General features: G+C 45.3%; 1 protein-coding gene across 4 annotated transcripts in view; it reads right to left on the bottom strand.

Annotated features, from left to right (window-relative positions):
- The window catches only part of SLC35F4 (solute carrier family 35 member F4), a 118,958-nt gene that overhangs the window by 21,524 nt on the left and 79,792 nt on the right, over positions 1 to 17,642 (bottom strand). The window contains exons 1-2 of one of the 4 annotated variants that reach the window (XM_064659534.1): positions 14,380 to 14,713; positions 1,099 to 1,287 (exon numbers count right to left, since the gene is read on the bottom strand). The exons of 1 other annotated variant lie outside the window; for it this stretch is intronic. In XM_064659534.1, the coding sequence (XP_064515604.1) occupies positions 1,099 to 1,287; positions 14,380 to 14,455 (265 nt within the window). In that variant the 5' untranslated portion in view covers positions 14,456 to 14,713. Of the gene's footprint in view, positions 1 to 1,098; positions 1,288 to 14,379; positions 14,714 to 17,642 lie in introns of those variants that run through there. 2 more of the 4 variants (XM_064659533.1, XM_064659536.1) reach the window with 2 other exon arrangements.

Below are 17,642 nucleotides of genomic sequence, written 5' to 3'. Positions count from 1 at the left end.
GGATTTTGATTTTGGATGTACCCCAGTGCCAGCAGGCACAGTTACTTCAGCCCGTTGTCTGCAAAGATGAGATTGATTTTCTGGTCTCTGAGCTATGATCTTTACTGCAAGATGCTGCATCATCCACTCCGTGCAGCAATAATCACCTCCAACACTTTTCTGAGACTTTCCATGAAGAGTGTACTCCTGGAGTACAAGATCCCTCCGTTTCCCACAAAAGAGGAAAAAGGTTGACTCTTGCTGCCATCGGCGGTGAAGGGATGAGAGGAAGGTTCATCTTCCCCAATTCCAGAGTGCAAGGGAGATCCAGCCTGTTCTTCCTCCCCCTTTTGCCCACAGCATATACAGAGTATTCCAAAGAACTTGGACAATTAAACTACTCTTTCCAACACGCTTGGACAGTCACATTATTCCACTCGTGTAACATCTCTCCTCCTCAACAGCAGCAGACTCAAAGGCCTGTGGTCCTGTCTTGTAATTGCTCCCATCCCATCCCTGCTGCTGATAGATGGATGGACACCATGGTGAAGAAGTCAGTGTTCACCATACCTACAGGTTCATTTGAGCTAAACTTCTGCTGTAAAAGTGGGTGACACGTGCCCGATGGAAGCCCTGACGTGCAGCTGACGGATGATCTGAACTGTGATGGTCTTCCCTAGATATCCTTCCACCTGCTGCTCCTTCTCTTCCTCTTCACCAGACCATCCACGGAATGAGCTGAGCTTGTCACTGTCTTTGAGAAGGAACAGGGCTGGCTCTTAAAAGTCCTGGTCTCTGGCCAGGCTGAAGCTGAGGAAACACAATCACTTTGTAAAAACTAACTGTGTGCTAATGTTAATCAGCTTTCAAGATCTTCTGTGCCTTAGGATGTCTCAGATACCTTACACATTACATGTACCTGCTGACTCCCAGGCCTTTTCCTCCCATCCATGCTTCCTTCCCTCCTAACCCCAGTTTGCACCCAGGCACGGGAAGGACTTGCACGTGGCTTCGCTGTTCTCAGCACCATAAATCAATGTCAGCATGCTCGGGCTCTGCCCCATCCTTCAAAAGGCAGAGGAAAGAAGCCCCTCACAGGCATGCTGGGAATGTTCCTACCTGATCTGCTCTGCCTCTCGACTCTGCTGTGCCGACAGATTCCCGAGGGACTTCGATTCTGCAGCTCAAGAATGGGAGCAGCAGAATCTTCAGCAACAGATAGAGGGGAGAGCTGCCTAGTCATGCCTCTGTGTCTGCTGGGGCAGTTGCCTCCTGGCTTGCATTGGATGACAGATGATCGTGAGGCACCTGAGAAGAAAGAGTTTGCATCAGTTTGGCTGTAAAGTCCCTGGAGGAACGCGGGGCTGTCAGTGAAACGCACACAAACAGATCCGCGGGAGGAGGGAAGCACACGGCAAAAATCAAGGTTCCAGCTCTGCTCAGAATAAAGTAAATCAGTGAGTAAATAAATACTTAACTCTCTCCCCCCTTATGGATAAAAAGGTGCTGTATGAAAACCAGTCTTTCCCCTGAGGAAATGAGAGCCCCATGCTGCTGTACATTCTCAGCCCCACGGCTCCATCCGTGGGGGCTGCACAGTCAAAGGGATTTGTACTCACGTGGGCCCCTCTCCTGAGCACTGGCCCTGAATCAGGCCAAAGGAGAGGTCACCATTCCCCCTCAGGGTGGAAAGGAGGGCTGAGGAACCACTGCCTGCTGGGGTGCTGAGAGCCTCTCCAGAGGAGAGCTTCCTCTTTCCATCCTCCAGAACGATCCTTTGAGACTCTTGCACGGAACGAAGCCACAGTCACTGACAGAACTTTTGGATGAAGAGTTCTGCTGCAGCGTTGAAGACACCAATTTTAAGCCTTTACATGCATCAAATCAGAGTCTCCACATCTTCAGAGGAGTTGCTTTTTCTTCTTCTGCACCCCCAAGGTGCTGCACTGGAGGCTCTATCGAAGCACGAGGCAGCAGAGAAGAGCCAGGTCCCAGAATCATCAGCTGTACCAGATGAAAAAATTTTCCAGTGAGCAGGACACAACCTTTGAAGAGTAAGAACTTGAAGGACTGGGTTGAGAATCAGCAAACAACAGCAAGGAGTGCAGTGCTGGAATCCAGCAGTGTGCCTGGATATATCTTGGATGTATTCCCAAGTTTAGTGAAGGTGTCTCTGTAAGAAGTCAACACACGAGCGGCACAAGAGAGTCTTCTTCTCCAGCAGAAAGTCAAGATTATAAGCCATCTTGCTAAGTATAAATGTGTGTTCATGGCCAGGTGAGATCATCCACGGCTGGTTTTGAAGCTGCTACTCCAACTGGTGACCATCTTATCTAAACTTCTGGAATATACACATACCCGGGGCAGCCACTGACCTTGCTGTGACTTGGAAGGATTTAATATGATAATCCCAACTATTTCACGTTGAAAAGAATACAAAACCAGACACAAACCCCATGTGTAAGGTGCCACACATGCAACAAATACAGCAGAAATCTCAGAGGGAGAATTTCTTTGTTGCAACATGAGTCATCCAGTACAATTTCCGAAAATAACTCCAAGCCCAACAACATAGAAGTATATTCCAAAGCAAGGACTGTATTCAGGATTCGAGAGATTGCATGAATCTTGCCAGAGGAAGGTAGAGTTCAAATAACCTTTGATGGACTTAAAGCCACATTGGATTCACCACGTCTAACTACAAATATTTCAAAAGAAGATTTAAGATTTACACATCTTTTCGAAGGAAGAGATCTATAAAATAGGGAATTACACAGAAAAAAATCCTCTCTCAGCCTATTTAGAGCCCCCAAGGTTAATTTTTACCCACTAAGTAGACAAGTGACTGAACCAGCAGCTAACCCCCTCCAGATGATCTTTCTCAAGATGCTCTTCCCTTTCTCCTCTGTCCAGTATGACGTACCCCTGACACAAGAGGGACACCCAAGTTTAGGTTCCTTTCCACCTTGCCAGGAAGAAGTCACACCTTGCCAGGAATTCCTGCAAATCCAATCAATGCAGTAAACAACCCACATTCTGTGACAGCAGACCCACAAGTCGACCTTGAAATATTAAGACCTATATGATGTCTAAGCACTGTGTTGCCCCTTCTCATTTTTTGGTGAGCGTTACTTTCTACAGAGCTTTTTAGAGCCTGCTGGATGTTTTCAGACCTTTAAAAAGCCATTCACCTTCATATATTTACTTTTTAATGGAGAAAATTATGCTCCAAGAGCCACACAACTCCTCCCGTGACTTGGTTCCACTCGTTTCAAACTCCAAGTGTTACTTCTCCGACTAGTCAAACAAGGATAACATTATCTACTTCCTAGGGCTTAGTAAACATCTTGTTCAACTCTGAGGTTGAACAGTGTGTTAGAAATGGCAGTCCTTCGCCACTCACCTCACCAGAACACCTTAATTTGACAGCTGAAAGTCAGTTCCAGCCTCCACGAGGTTAAGCCAGTCAGTGCTTTTGGGGCTAAATGTTCAAAAAGGCATGTAGGGTTTTTCAGGTCCCCAGCTTCAAGAAGTTTTGTTTTCAGGTAGTGTTTGCTGACTGCCTGTCCTCAGAGAAGCAGCCACTGAGGTGGCTGGGCCCAAATCACTCCTCACTTGGATATTCATCATTTAAAGAGATTGCACAATGTTGAAAGACACATGTTATGTCTCAATTCAGGTTCAATTTAGAACAAGATCAAGATTCACATTACACTCAGCAGAAGTCTAGCAAGGGATCTGCAACCAAAATTTGAAGGAAACCTATTCTTCCTCACATTCTAAAAGAGCTCTGAGCTATTTGTATCTAGTACAGCAGAGCAGCATGAATCTGTGCACTGAGAACCTCAGCAGTTGAGACCAAAACTGTAATTCAAGACATTGCATTTAATGGAAAGTCACTGCTTGATTTACTGAAATCTTCTTCCCTCATACTTGAAGCAATCAGACAGCAGAGCTATTTATCAATGTGTCATTGTTACAGCTAGAAAGCCTGGGACAATCTAATGCTGCTGAATCTGAACGTATTTTAAGGATATCCTTTGACAGGGGAGGTGAAGAGATGTGTGCTGGGCTGACTTATCCAAACCTGGAATCAGCAGCAAGGGCAACAAACCACCAGTTGCACATTTGAGCAATGAAACCTCCCAGGTGGGCAATGTGACTCCACCTTCCTAGAGGAGGGGAACTCAGGTAATTCCAGTTCTCTGTCTCACCCAGAACTATGAGCTATCAAGCAGAGATCTGCTAAGACCCTCCAAATTCGGAGGGATCAAGAGCAGCAGTTTCCACTGAAGTTCCATATAACTCCATAAATCCCACACATATGTGGGGACCTTGTGGTTTCAGGCAGTGAGACCATGTCTTCCCCGCAGAGGGAAAAAGCAGGGTGCTGCCATGACTTGCCACAAGCAAATGGAGAAGCAACTGTGCCCTAAAATGGTACCATAATACACCTCCTCCGCAGCAAATGGGGTTGGATTCATTTGACTTATTTCGGATGTTAATCTTAGGATGAGAAAAGCATTGCCCTGGGACTACCTGCATCTCCCTGTGAATATACAGGGAATAACAGAATTCTGGGATGGTTTGGGCTGGAAGGGACCTTAAAGCCCATCTTGTTCCAGCCCCCTTGCCATGGGCAGGGACACCTTCCACTAGACCAGGTTGCTCCAAGCCCAGTCCAACCTGGCCTTGAACAACAATCCTGAGCAGAGATGTTAACACTGGGTGGGACTTTTTACCCAACTTGTGGCTTTAGCAGGATGAGCCACAGGCTGAGAGTGAATCTACATTTTGAGCATCATTTGATATTTTAAGAGAACAACACTGGAAAAGATTAGGAAAAAAAACAAATAGGAAAAACTTTGCCAGACTGTCAGATCTTGCTTCTGGAAGTGTTCCTTGGGGGTTATAACTGAGTGTCAAAGCAACACTGTGCCAATGGGATTGACAAAAGACAAAAGGGAGAACTGGAAAGTACCACATTTGATTGTATCAAGCACATCTTTATGAGTCAACTCCACCTGGATTACTTTTTGTTATTGGATAACAACAAATCCCTGCTCTTTCCCATGTTTTTTTTTATGATTACTTCTAGTTTATTAATCTGTTTCAGCAAATCTTTTTCCTTGCCATGCAAATGTGGATTCTTTTTAGCACAGGAAGCAAGTCCATTTTCTGCACATGGAGACCAGAGGGAAACCAGCAAGGGGAACCCGTGGCTTTCCTTACGCTTCTAACGAAGTCTGTCCTGTCTTGCATTAATTATTATATACATACCCCAGTGTGCTTTGATTTAGCAAGGTAATTATGCTTGTGAGTAGCCTAAACCACATGATTAATATCACTGAAGTCCAGCCTTTCAATGTTCTTTAACACCATTCTCAGACAGCTGTGGGAGGAGGTGACCACCATGTGCTGCTGCCATCGTGCCCATTCAAGCCAGGAACCAGTAGCACATGCTGGTCTTTTCACCATCCATAGGTAGTCCCTTACACCTCTTAAAAGATGTGGTACCTGACTTGTGGCTTCTTGTTCATATACAGATTTTCGATAAGAAAATGCATCCTCACCCACCTTGACTAGAAAAATCCCTTTGCTGTTTTCCAGGGGGGCTTGGAGGGAAGGATTATGCTTTGAGGTTCAAAACCAATTCTCTTCAAATCATCTTCATGTGTATGACAACTTTAGCATGTGACAGCAGTGCTTGGAATAAAAAAAAAAACAACCCACACCATTTCACTGGGACAATGTTTCTGGTCTCAAAGTTGCTACTAAAAATGGATCATAGAATCATAGAATACTCTGAGTTGGAAGGGACCTACAATGAACATTGAGTCCAGCTCCTGGCCTTGCACAGGAATCCCACTATGTGCCCGAGAGCATTGTCCAAATGCTCCTTGAGCTCTGGCAGCCTTGGTGCTATGACCAGTTCCCAACCAGCCTCTGGGTGAAGAACCTTTTCCTAATATCCAGCCTAAACCTCCCCTGACACAGTTTCCTGCCATTCCCTCTGGTTCTAGATCGAATGGATTGCCAGTTAAATAATCAGTGCAACATGAAAATGCAGTCCTGGACATAAGTTTTATGGCCAGATCATCATAGAATTGATAGTTTCATTTTCCTTTCTCTTTTATCCAACTGCCCTGACGGAAATTTAAAACCTCTCAGACAGGTAACTGAATTCCCTTCTGAAAGCCATCTGTGCATTCATGACACTGGATTACTGACATGAAGTATTGGCTTATTTAGAGACAGCAACATCTGGCTTGATGTTATGTGCCAAAATACATACCATTTCTTTGATTACACAACTAAATTGATGGTTATGTAGGTGATGTAAACAAGCTGGACAGTTTTTTCCTATTACATTCCCAAAGCCTTGCACAGCAGTGGTCATCTCTAGTCAGGAGAGAGACCACCTTTTCCAAGAGGCCACTCAAGGCGCCTACAATCTACTGAATACTCACTCAGCATCAAAACAGGCTCGTTCTACCGTGTCCTCAAAATCCCAGCTCCTAATATGCCATTGTTTCTGCGCTGACAAATCAATGTCTCCCCGCCACTGCCAGGGAAACAATAGCTGGGCTTTGACAGATGGATGGAGGTAGGAGCCAGCCTGGTGTTGTGTGGAAAGTACGTCAGTTGAGTGTTCCTGCTAAATTGGGCCCCGGTGGCAGAACTGGCGGCGTTCCCTTTGCGCGGCGGCGTTACCTGCTGGCGTGGCGATGATGGACCCGCTCACACATCACCAGCCCATTGTCTCCAGCAGCCTGTACACGTGCTCATGTTGAACAGGCAGCTCACCACCGTGAGGGCTGGAGGGTTTTGTGATGAAATTCTGGTCTCAATGGCACGCAGCAAGGAGAGGATGACGCGGATTTTGCGGTCAGGGAAGTATCGGATGCACGCGGCCCTACAGGAAAGGGGACTGAGCTGCACTGCTGTTGGCAGAGGCGAACAGAGCTGCTCCTGTCCATCTCACAGCAACAGAACCTCATTAGGTTGGATTAGCCATGGCTTTAATTGGATTGTTTGCTACTGTTAGCACACAACTGGGAGCAGGGCTATCCAACAGTATCCATCCAATGGCGAGTTAGGTCCTTAGCTTATTTTATCTCAGCTGCTGCCTGTAAAACCAAATTCTACCCCTCACTGCACTGGTGTAAACCCACAGCAACTCCCCAGCTGCCTGGGCACACACTGCCATACCCGAGGATAACAGCTGACCTGGGAAGCTAAAACTGAAGGACAAACTCTCCCCAACTTTCAATGTGTTCGGAACCATCAGTTTGACCAAGGACATGAAGATGTAATTACATTTACTAAACCCAAGCAAAATCAGGAAAACAAGCAAACACGCTTTGCAGGCAGTGTGTTACACAGGTGTGAAGAATAAACATCTCTTGTTCAGTGAAAAAAAAATCATTTCACCACGTCTCAGACCTTTGGACATGATGTTCTTCATTTAAACACACCCTTCCAAGACGCTGCAATGATCTGTGTGTATTATTAATGCACATATGTCCATTCAGAGTGCTGCCTTGTTCGTTTATTATTTGCTTGTTCTGGAAGTTTTTATGTTTGAAGGGGATAAGAAGGTTACAATAATTTTTTTTTTGTCCTAGGGGAAAAAAGATTTTCAAATTATAATGAAAAACAAATGACTCAGTGATGGCACACAGCATTTCTCTTGTGCTATGATTAACTATTGTCAAGAGCAGAAAGCAAAACACAGGTATTTTTGTTGTAGTTTGCTGGTGACATCCATCAGCAATTTCTGCCAATTATCCCCTCAATGTCTGTACACAGCCCTCACTTCAGATCAGCAGACAGCAACTTTGCTTACAATTAGGAATCTCAACAACTTCCACGTGCCCTCCCATCCTTGCAATAAAGTGAACAAAGAGGAGCAAAGGAAGTCAATAATTAAATTTCACATCCTGTAAATCACTTAGTGCCTGACCAAGGGATGTGTCTAATTAACCTTCCGGAGGAGCAGTTCCAGCCTAATTGTCAGGGGAGGGAATACAAGTTAGACAGGCAAAAAAAAAAATCCCCTCCATAGGCACCCGTGATGTCTTGTTCTTTGATACCAAATCTCACCTGTGAAGTTCTCCACCTCCCACTTCCCTGACTGCAGCCGAGGCACTGTGCTCCTGAATGGAACAGACACCTCCCTGTTACACCATCCAACACCTGGGGAAAGACCCCCCTCACATCCCACCTCTCACATGGGGAAAAGGAAAGCTCTGTCCATAGTGGCCACTAAGTGCCTGAAAGATGGTCTCACAGCAGAGACAAATGACAGAGATACCTATCAGGGATGGCCAGAGTGTATCTGATTCTGCCTTAGAGGAGGGATGACACAGACAACATCCTGAAGTCACCCTCCATCCCTGCATCTCCATGGCTTTGTGATAGTAACAGTGTTAGGACCAAATCCCAAGGTGGAACTTGTGATTTAAGGTCCAGACTGCTGAAAAAATAAGGACCTTGATTCCCCTTATAACTACTATCTGGAAAAGGAGCACAACAATCTAAATCAATATCTAAACAGAAAGAAAACCAGGCAATAACTGGATAGATTGAGGATGAGCCATTAAATCAAAAAGATGTGCTCAACTCTGCCAACTGCAAAACCATAACTCAGCTTTGAGCAAAAGGAATACAAAGAACTCGTGAGAAGGAGCTGAGTGCATCTGCATCTCACTCTGTGAGATATGATGGGTGGAGACACCTTCCACTAGACCAGGTTGCTCCAAGCCCCATCCAACATGGTCTTGAACACTTCCAGGGATGGGGCAGCCACAGCTTCTCTGGGCAACCTGTGCCAGGGCCTCACCACCCTCACAGCCAAGAATTTCATCCTAACATCTAATCTAAAACTCTTTCAGTTTTTAAACCATTCCCCTTGTCATTATCTGCCCATGTAAGAAGTTCCTTTTTCTCTTTTTTATTAGCCCCTATAGGTACTGGAAGGTTCTCTAAGATCTCCCTGGAGCCTCCTCCAGGCTGAACAGCCCCAGCTCTCCCAGCCTGTCATAACACTGTGACTTAATGACATAACCCTGAGATTTGACACATGCATGTTGAAGAGTTGAGGAGCTTCTATTTATGTTCAATACAACCAGGTCATATGGGTGTATAGTTATACATGACTATTCACCTTTTGCAGATAAGAAAAGTGGAAATAATTGCTAAATGAGTTGCACAAAGGCACCTGTTCATGCAATGAGTGATTCTCATGTCCCCAGATCCCCACAGCTTTGATGCTGGTCTCTGAGATGGGCGTTCCCATGTTAATCGCTGTAAGTTTGATGCCATAAGTTTTGATGCAAACCTGATAAATGCAAGTCTGTAAATGCATCTTTCTGCACATCAGCTACATGTTCTTCTGCTGAAGAACCTGCACTGAGATGGATGCTTTTGTGCCAACCAGGGAATATTATCTGCACAGTCTGCACCCAGTGCTGGGTCCTAAAGCCCCTGACTGGGGCCAGCAGCACAAAATGAATCCAGGCTGCAACCATCTCTTATGTTCTACAGCTGCAACTATTGAAAAACAACAATAGCAACAAAAAAGACCTTTTCAGGAAGCATATGAGGGCTCTACTGGCTGTAAACAACCTGCAGACCACCTTTTCAGGAGCCCTGATACATGAGTATAATGGCCCCTCTGGAGGACCTCCCAAATTCTGTCTTTCTGAAGTAAATGTCTCCTCTTTGTATTGCTCTGGATCAAGACTGTTCCTCAAAGCATATAAATCCAATTATTAAAAAAAACCAAATCCCCATTTAAACCTTTGTTCCAGCACAGATAAAAACCATTGGAAATATTTTTTTCTCATTTCAGCATAACTCAAACAAGTGTGTCGCTGCCTCTGTTCAAGCACTGACAAAGAGTTCCATTGATCTGACACCAAAAATAACACACCAGCACCAGTGTGGGAGTGTCAGAACAGATCCTGGGAAAGAAGCTTATTTGAGAACATCTGTGGTGGAACTGGCAGCTGGAGTATGCATTTTGAAACACAGTGGCTACACATATTTTAAAGTTACTGGCCAGGGCAACATATTCAGAGTTTGAAGAAATGTGGAAGGAAGTGTCACAAATGAAGAATGATTTTTACATGTTGAAATCAAAACCTCTACAACAACTCCTACACAAAATTATCTACGCTGACCTACAAAAATAGATCCAGAACATCCATTTGGAGTGGAATGTTTTGGACTGAATTACGCTGTCGGAAAACGTTGCTGGCGTCTCCATTCGCCTTGAAAAACAAATGCTCTGTCAATGCCTCATAACCCCAGAGTTAGAACACTCCAGCCTCCAGTGAGGCTGTGAACACCTCCTCCTTCAGCACTGAGCTCTTCCCAAGCAAGAACCTCTGATTATTGCTGATCCTTCCTTACCCACCCGGACACTGTGTCTGGAATGAAGCCTGGGAAGGTCAGGACCAGGCACACAAACTCTCTCCCTCTGCTACTCCTGCAACTCCTAAAGAAGTCACGTGAAAGGCTGTAAGACCCTTCCACACCATGAATGTTACAGAGAGCAAATTTCTGGCTGAGGGCTGCTGGGGAAAGCCAGGTCAAGCTGCCAGGCAAAGCCCATGCCAACAAACAAATCCACATCTTGGAGATGGATCCAATCCCCGACGGATCCAATCCCCAGTTCCTGGGAAGAGCAACTGAATTTCATGAGCTTTGGCTCAGCCTCTGGGGAGGATGATGGGGGTACTTCACTTCCACACCAGACTCCTATTGAGGAGGAGGGAGCTGGACTGACAGGTGTTTTTATTCAGGTGAAGCCAACACATCCATGTCTGAGGGAAAAACCCCCAGGGCTTATGACTCTTTTTCCCCTTACTGCAGCTGCAGAGCCAAGACTTTATTTTAAGCTCTTGCTTACATAAACAGTCCCTCTGAGACCACCTCAGAAAAAGCTCCTGAGTGAGTCCCTTGGACACACATTTTAAGGGATATTCTTTGCTGCAAGGGACCTATGGGACTTTATTTTATCCAGGGATATACTTGACCTGACACCAACTCCAGACAACTGCAGGATTCACTGGCCTGGGATCAGACCACCTTCCCACCACTTCAGCACTGACCGAGCAAGATAAAACACAAATCATTTAATTCAGACCTCTGCACCATCCCATCAAAGAAAATCTCTCCTAGAAACTTTGTAATAAATTGTATCAGATGTGACTCCAATCATTTCAAAATTTATGCATTATACTCCAAAACAGAAGTTTATCGGTCTATAAAAAAATCCTTTGAAAATGAATCCTGTCGCTGCTAGAATTTAGTGACATTTAAAAAAAGAAACAGACATTCTGAATTAAACTCTCACTTTTACTTTTACCACTGTAAATCAAGAGCAGTTTCAATGAAAGCCATGAGGCTGTTTTGCCATGAAGTTGTTGTGAAAGGGGTTTAGACCCAGGACAGTCCAGAAATCACTCATATGCATCTCATTAATAAATAACCATGATACAGCTTCTACTTTCAAGAAACACTGCAGTAAATCCGGGCTGGTTCACGGGTCTCCTCAGATCCCTGAGTAAAAGCAGTCAGCTCACTGACAGACAGCCCAGCAACACACTGCTTGTGTTCATTTCCTACACAAACTATTGCCTCTCCTGGCTGAGAGGTACCTCCAGGGAGTGATTCATTCCTGCTCCCTCACATACCAATCTTAGGAGGTGAATCACCTCTCAGAGGTGTCCAGCTCTCCTGCTGACTCCAGGAAGCTCCAACAACTTTCTCAGTACTTATCAAGGCTTACATTTAGATGCATGTGGATGAGTCCAAACCTGACTGTCTCAGACACTGAGCACATGCTTCAGTCTCCTTGCCTGACTTAGAGTCCAGCTAAACCCATTTGAGGAAGGATGAGTTAAGGAAACATTTTCCGAGCAGGCAGCTGGGGCAAAAGTAAGTATTTATCACTGTATTGCTGCATTTTGCAACCCCAGGAGGTACTTCCATCAGTTTTCTCTGCTGCCCTTGAGGTAATAGCTCCCACAGGTCTGATCCCTGCCTTTCCATGATGGCATATTTGAGATAGTTGTCCATACCACCCACCTGGGGACACACAGTCCCCTTGCTGTAGCTGCTGCTGGGGAAAGGGGGATGGCCAGGCTGAGGTGAAGGCACGTTCTCAAAAGTATTTGGTGGCTGTGGTGTCAGCTTGGCACACACCTCACGTCCTCCAGAGCCACTCACCCACACACCAACCCTTCTCAGCAGCTGTCTCTGCTCCATTTCTTTCCACGTGACCAGCACTTTCTGACCACTTATCCGCAAGCGTCTGGGTGTCTCTTCACTACTGAGGGAGTCTTCTTGCCTGGATTTCGCTCCACTTTCCAGGAGTCAGCAGTTGCTGTGGTTCTACCAGAAGTCATCTAGGAAGCCACAAACCTCAACTGTGTGAAAGCTGCCAACAAAGAGCTCACTGCTCCCCTGCTTCTCCTCTCAGCACACAGGCCCAGAGCTCCAAGCTGTTCTGGAATCTCTTCCATGTGCCCTCCTCATGCTTGCCAAGGAAAGGGAAGACAGACACAGTGCTCTTGGGAAGCTGGCTGCCCTATCCCATTAGGATTCTCTGGGAATACCTGCTGAAGAAAAAACAACAACTGGCTGCACACACATTTAATGTATGGGTCCAGTATTAATTCAGCTTGGTCAGCTCCATCCCTAGCAAGGATGGAGCTTTCCATTTTCAGCCTGCTGGATGTGACAAGTGCTGTCATGTAGTCACTTCCAGTCTATTGCCCGTTTTTCCTAGTGCAGTTTTTGACACTGCTGCTGCAGCCCAGCATGGAGAGAATGGTTAAGACTGGTCTAACAGAGGCACCTGACAGCAGCTGGATGGGTTAAGCTGAAGGCAACCACAGCTTGTGAGATGTGTGGGGCAGGAACAATCTTTAATCCTCTGCATTCACCAACTGGCATGACACGAGCCCAGTCCAAGCTCTCAGGAAACAAAGAGCAGCAAATCACCCCATTTTACCAGCTCACCTGCCCATAACACTGCTCCCAAAAAAACAGGTGAGTGTATGAATTACAACATCACACATCCTAAAACCTGGTGTGCCAGCAATAAGCAGGCAGCTCCTTCAATTTTCCTTAAGGCATTTTTCCTTCAAGAAAGAAACACCAGGCAAATACCAAGTCTGCAGAATTCTTCATATCACACATACAATTACAAGAAAAATGACACAAACTATTGCCTGGTCTATCAAAACCCAGCCCTGTTGGTAATTTAAGCCAGCCTGAGCCAGGTAGATCAAAGAACTGGAAGTCACGCTCTGCTGACAAGCACTGGACCGTGGCTCTTGCTTTGTTTTGCTCTTGGATGTAGCACTGGGTTTAACTCACAAAAAGGAATCACATTTCCATTGCTGGTCTGCTCAGACCAGAGGCGGCACACACCTTGCCATTTTACTGCTCCAGAGTTCTTACCAATGTAGCTGGTGGGAAAACAGGTCGTTTCTAGCACAACAAGCAACTTCAGAAAGTACCACACAGCTCTTTAATACATCTGACAGTGAATATCATGAACTTGAACAGCGCAGTTAAACCCCGAGACTTCTACAGGCATTTTAAAACAAAAACTTGAACCCGAGCATTGGGAATATTTTTAGAAAAGCTTTCCTATGAATCCTTGGTTTATATGGCACATAAACTCTCTGTAAGTTTTCAGCTTTATTTCTGTTTCACTGTCAGTGCAGTCAAATCTCATGCTGGACAACATCCCCACATTTCCAGTGACTCTGAAGTGTGATGTGAAGTTGGTGGGGTCTCTTAAAGGAATGAGGCTGTTATGTCCAATCAAGACCATACAAAAGAATTCCCAGTTTCTCTCTTGTGGCTTTTGTATTAAGGAATTGCTTCAGAGCTTACACTTCTGAAAATAAGGGGGGAAAAAAGGAGTTTAAGGGGACAACTGCTATCTTGAGCTGAGGGACAGCAAGCACAAAAAAGTTGGTGCCTCTGCCTTTACAGCAAACCCAATAAATCTAGAGAACACTACTAAAATACACCAGAAACATCAATGACATTATATGGACCTAATTTCACATAATTTTAAAAAACAGAATTGAAGTACAACAACTTTATCAGTTGTTCACGTTTCAACATCAGTTCCTTCAGCAGAAACCATTCACACAGCAGCTGAACACAGGCAACAGAAATTTAACTGCACTTATCCCGGATGATATTAAAGTGCTCAAAAAGCTATCTGAGAATTACTTTAAAAACACACACACACACACAGACACACACACACACATTCCCGTTAGTCTGCATGGAGCAGGAGGAGCACGCGGAGTGAATTCCTGCCTAGGATTAGATGTACAGGGGGGGGAAAAAAAGAGCATTTACCGTCTGGCACAGGCGAATTTAATTCTGAAACATTGAAAGAGGGTAATGGTGCCACTCTTGCCGAATGTTTCTTCATCCTTTGGAACTGCTCTCCTACTCACGCTCCGGCTCTGTTCTGCATCGCCTCTGGTCCCGAGTACTACAGCAAACACGGGGCGAGGGCTGGTGGCTGGATGTTGTTCTGGAGATGCTGCAGGAGCCTATGAGTAGTGATTTGCTGTTTCCCTGGGAAACCATTTGCAACACGTTCAAACAATGCTTGACCTCCGCTAGCACCTTCCCCTCGTTCGATTGTTAAGCGCGGCAGATAAAATATGAACACACGAAGCGACCGCGCCTCGGAAACTTGAAAGGTCCTTTGCAGGAAAAGAGGGATTTCACATGAAATCTCTGCGCTGTGCTGGGAATGCAGGCAGGGGTTTCTCAGACAACTGCAAGGGAATTATGCAACGCGATTTTCTGGTTCCTTACACTGTGACAATGTACGGATGATTACAGTAATTATTTTAAATAAACTTTGAATAATGGAACTCCTATAGAGTCTATAAATCAGGAAAGCCTGGGGCAAAACAGCCAGTGACACCTAACTCTGTGTCTGATAACAAAGCAGTGGTATTGGAGCAGGCTCTTCTAATGCCCTCTAAAAATTGTCACAACCAAGAGATAAATATATACAGGCTATGGCTACATTTCTTCCTCACTTCCCTTGAGTCACCTAGGACAAGTTTTGTCCCTCTTTCCTTGACATCTTCTCTCTCCTCTACTTCTCTTTTATTACAATTATTAATGTTATTGGAAGTTGATCATTTGGAGCAATGGAAAATTTCACTGAGCAAACCAGTGTCAACCCACCTGCACAACTTCTGCAACTCTTAAAAGATCCCATCCACTCATGGAGCCAGCACTGTGCCGGGAGTTTTCTTGGCCAGGAGGTGTTACCAACACCTCTGAAGATCCCCAGCTTCAGAGCTCTTCACCAAGAGGCCTACAATCAAGTCTTATCCAAGAATTTGTAGGGAGAAAGCTTTACCATTATATGCAAGGTACCTGCTATAGGAACTACAAGAAATAAAAAGGCCAGAAAGGCAGCTCAGCTCTACCAGAATCTGGTAGCAAAGCTGCTGAGTTTTTAAGAGGCACAAGTATAGGCCTTTTATCTATAGCCTTTGTACTTCTGTTATCAACTGGGAGTGGGCATTCCTGGCTTCTCCCACCAAAGAGGGAGAAGCCATCAGCTGTGAGGAAGGCCAAGGACCAAGGGTTGGACTCGATGATCTCGGAGGTCTTTTCCAACCCTGTCGATTCTATGATTCTATGATTCTATAAGGCCAAAGTGGTTTGAAAAGGATGGAGAATCGCTGACCTGGAATGTCCCATCTTGGGCTTCCTAAAGCACCCTGCTGCAATCTCCCATGTTTTACACAGTAACATGAGCTGTGCTTGGGTTATGTGCACATGGAGTGATCCTTTTTCTCATCCACAAGGAGTCAGGACACATGGAGAAGCAGAGGGGGGAAAGCAGAATCCCAGCTGGATCATCCTTTGGACAGAAGAGGCTGGCATATGTGGAGAACTGTCCTATGGCATCCTAATGGAAGAGGCAGCCTGTGACTCCACTGTACCCAGAGGGGGAGGAAGGGATTCTTGGATCCTTGGGGTAACCATCTAGCAGCACTGGGCATTGTCTTAAACACCTGACCTTGCCCTGCACATTCCTTTAATGCTGCTCTTATTCATCTCTGGGGGACCAAGTTCTGCCCTCTTCTGTTGGGATGTGGTGACACAGTAAGGAACAGACAGTGGTTACCCCATGGAAAGGAAGGACAAAGTACCTCATCACCCCTTCTCCCATGGCCACCCTGCCCCAGTGTCACATACCTGGAACACACTATGGAAGAAGCACAGGGAGAAAAAATGGTTACAGCTGCCTGGTTTTCCACCCAGCACATCCTCTCCTGGAGGGCTTGGAGCTCTCCTTTAGGATCTTTGTTATATCACTGGTGACTCATAAGGCTCTCCACCATGACAGTCTATTCCACAGCATACCACTGCATTGCCTAAAGCTAAACTGGCTTTTACGGCTTATCTGCATGCAGAGGGTTTCCAGCACCGTGTAACAACCGCTATTCCAAAGAAAATTATCTCCTCCAATTTGCAGAAGGAATTTTATCCTCCCGTCCAAAGTGCTGAGAGTCAGCAGAGTCTGTGATGGAGTAATCACCACTCAAGTAATTGTTGGCTCCACAATCACAAGGCTCTCTGTTAATACGTGTCTAGTCCTTGAGCATTTATATAACATAAACAACATAATAATATAACCCAGAGATTGCTTTTAGAAAGCCATTTCTGCAAATAATGGAATCATTAACGAACCTTAACAATGGCGGGGATGAAACGCATGAGACAATGTCAAGCAATTCCAGACGTTTCTTCCAGACAATTTCGGCACTAACAGCAGAACGTGACTGCATCTAAGAGTTGCTGCTTCTTTTTATTCAAGGGAGAATCAGCCATTGTTTCAACACTCTAAGTCAGAAGCCATGTTCTATTCCTCAAAGCAATCTTTCAGATCTCTACCCCAGAGCCTCTGTTTTGCACAGCTACAAGGGAAACAAAGAAAATGCAAAGCTGTTCTAAAATACATGGGATTGGTACCTAGAACTCCCATCAGGGTCTGCAGCTTGAAAAGCATCGGTTTCTCTGGCTAAACAAGTTTTGGCCATCTGTTTCTGCTCCTACTATGAATAGCTGATTGCATTTCTGTACAAGATGCTGTTCATATGGGCCCTCTGATCCTTCCTCTGTGCCCTTTATCTCCACCCTAAGTGTGCTGAAGAAAACAACAAAACCATATGGAGGGGAAGAGAGAGAAGGAAGCTCTGTCCCTCTCTCTTGAGGTACAGCAGACACCAATCCACCCATAAGTGCACTGTGATGACTGATTTACCAGGATGGCATAATAGTTACTCCAAGTAACTATTGCAAGGCTGCAAGTCAATGTAAAATCTGCAGTCCTGTGCCATCTTATTCACTGATGTTCATGCAAGGCACCACAATGGGAAAGTTTAGGGGTTTCCCCCAAAATTCAAGACTAAACTAGTTTCCACGTACCTTTAAAACAGTTCTTTGTATGTTTTTCCTTGCTTCAAGTTCTGTGCTTTCAGTCTGGAACATGTTAAAGTTTTCTTATTCTCAGGGAGTGGAAGCTGTGTGATACCTGGAATTCTGGCTCATGACTGTGAGCCCCAGATCACTGTCAGCCA

This window comes from Pseudopipra pipra, chromosome 6 (assembly GCF_036250125.1).
Source record: "Pseudopipra pipra isolate bDixPip1 chromosome 6, bDixPip1.hap1, whole genome shotgun sequence".
NCBI classification, from domain to species: Eukaryota; Metazoa; Chordata; class Aves; order Passeriformes; family Pipridae; genus Pseudopipra; species Pseudopipra pipra.
This window is presented reverse-complemented; position numbering and strand designations above follow the sequence as displayed.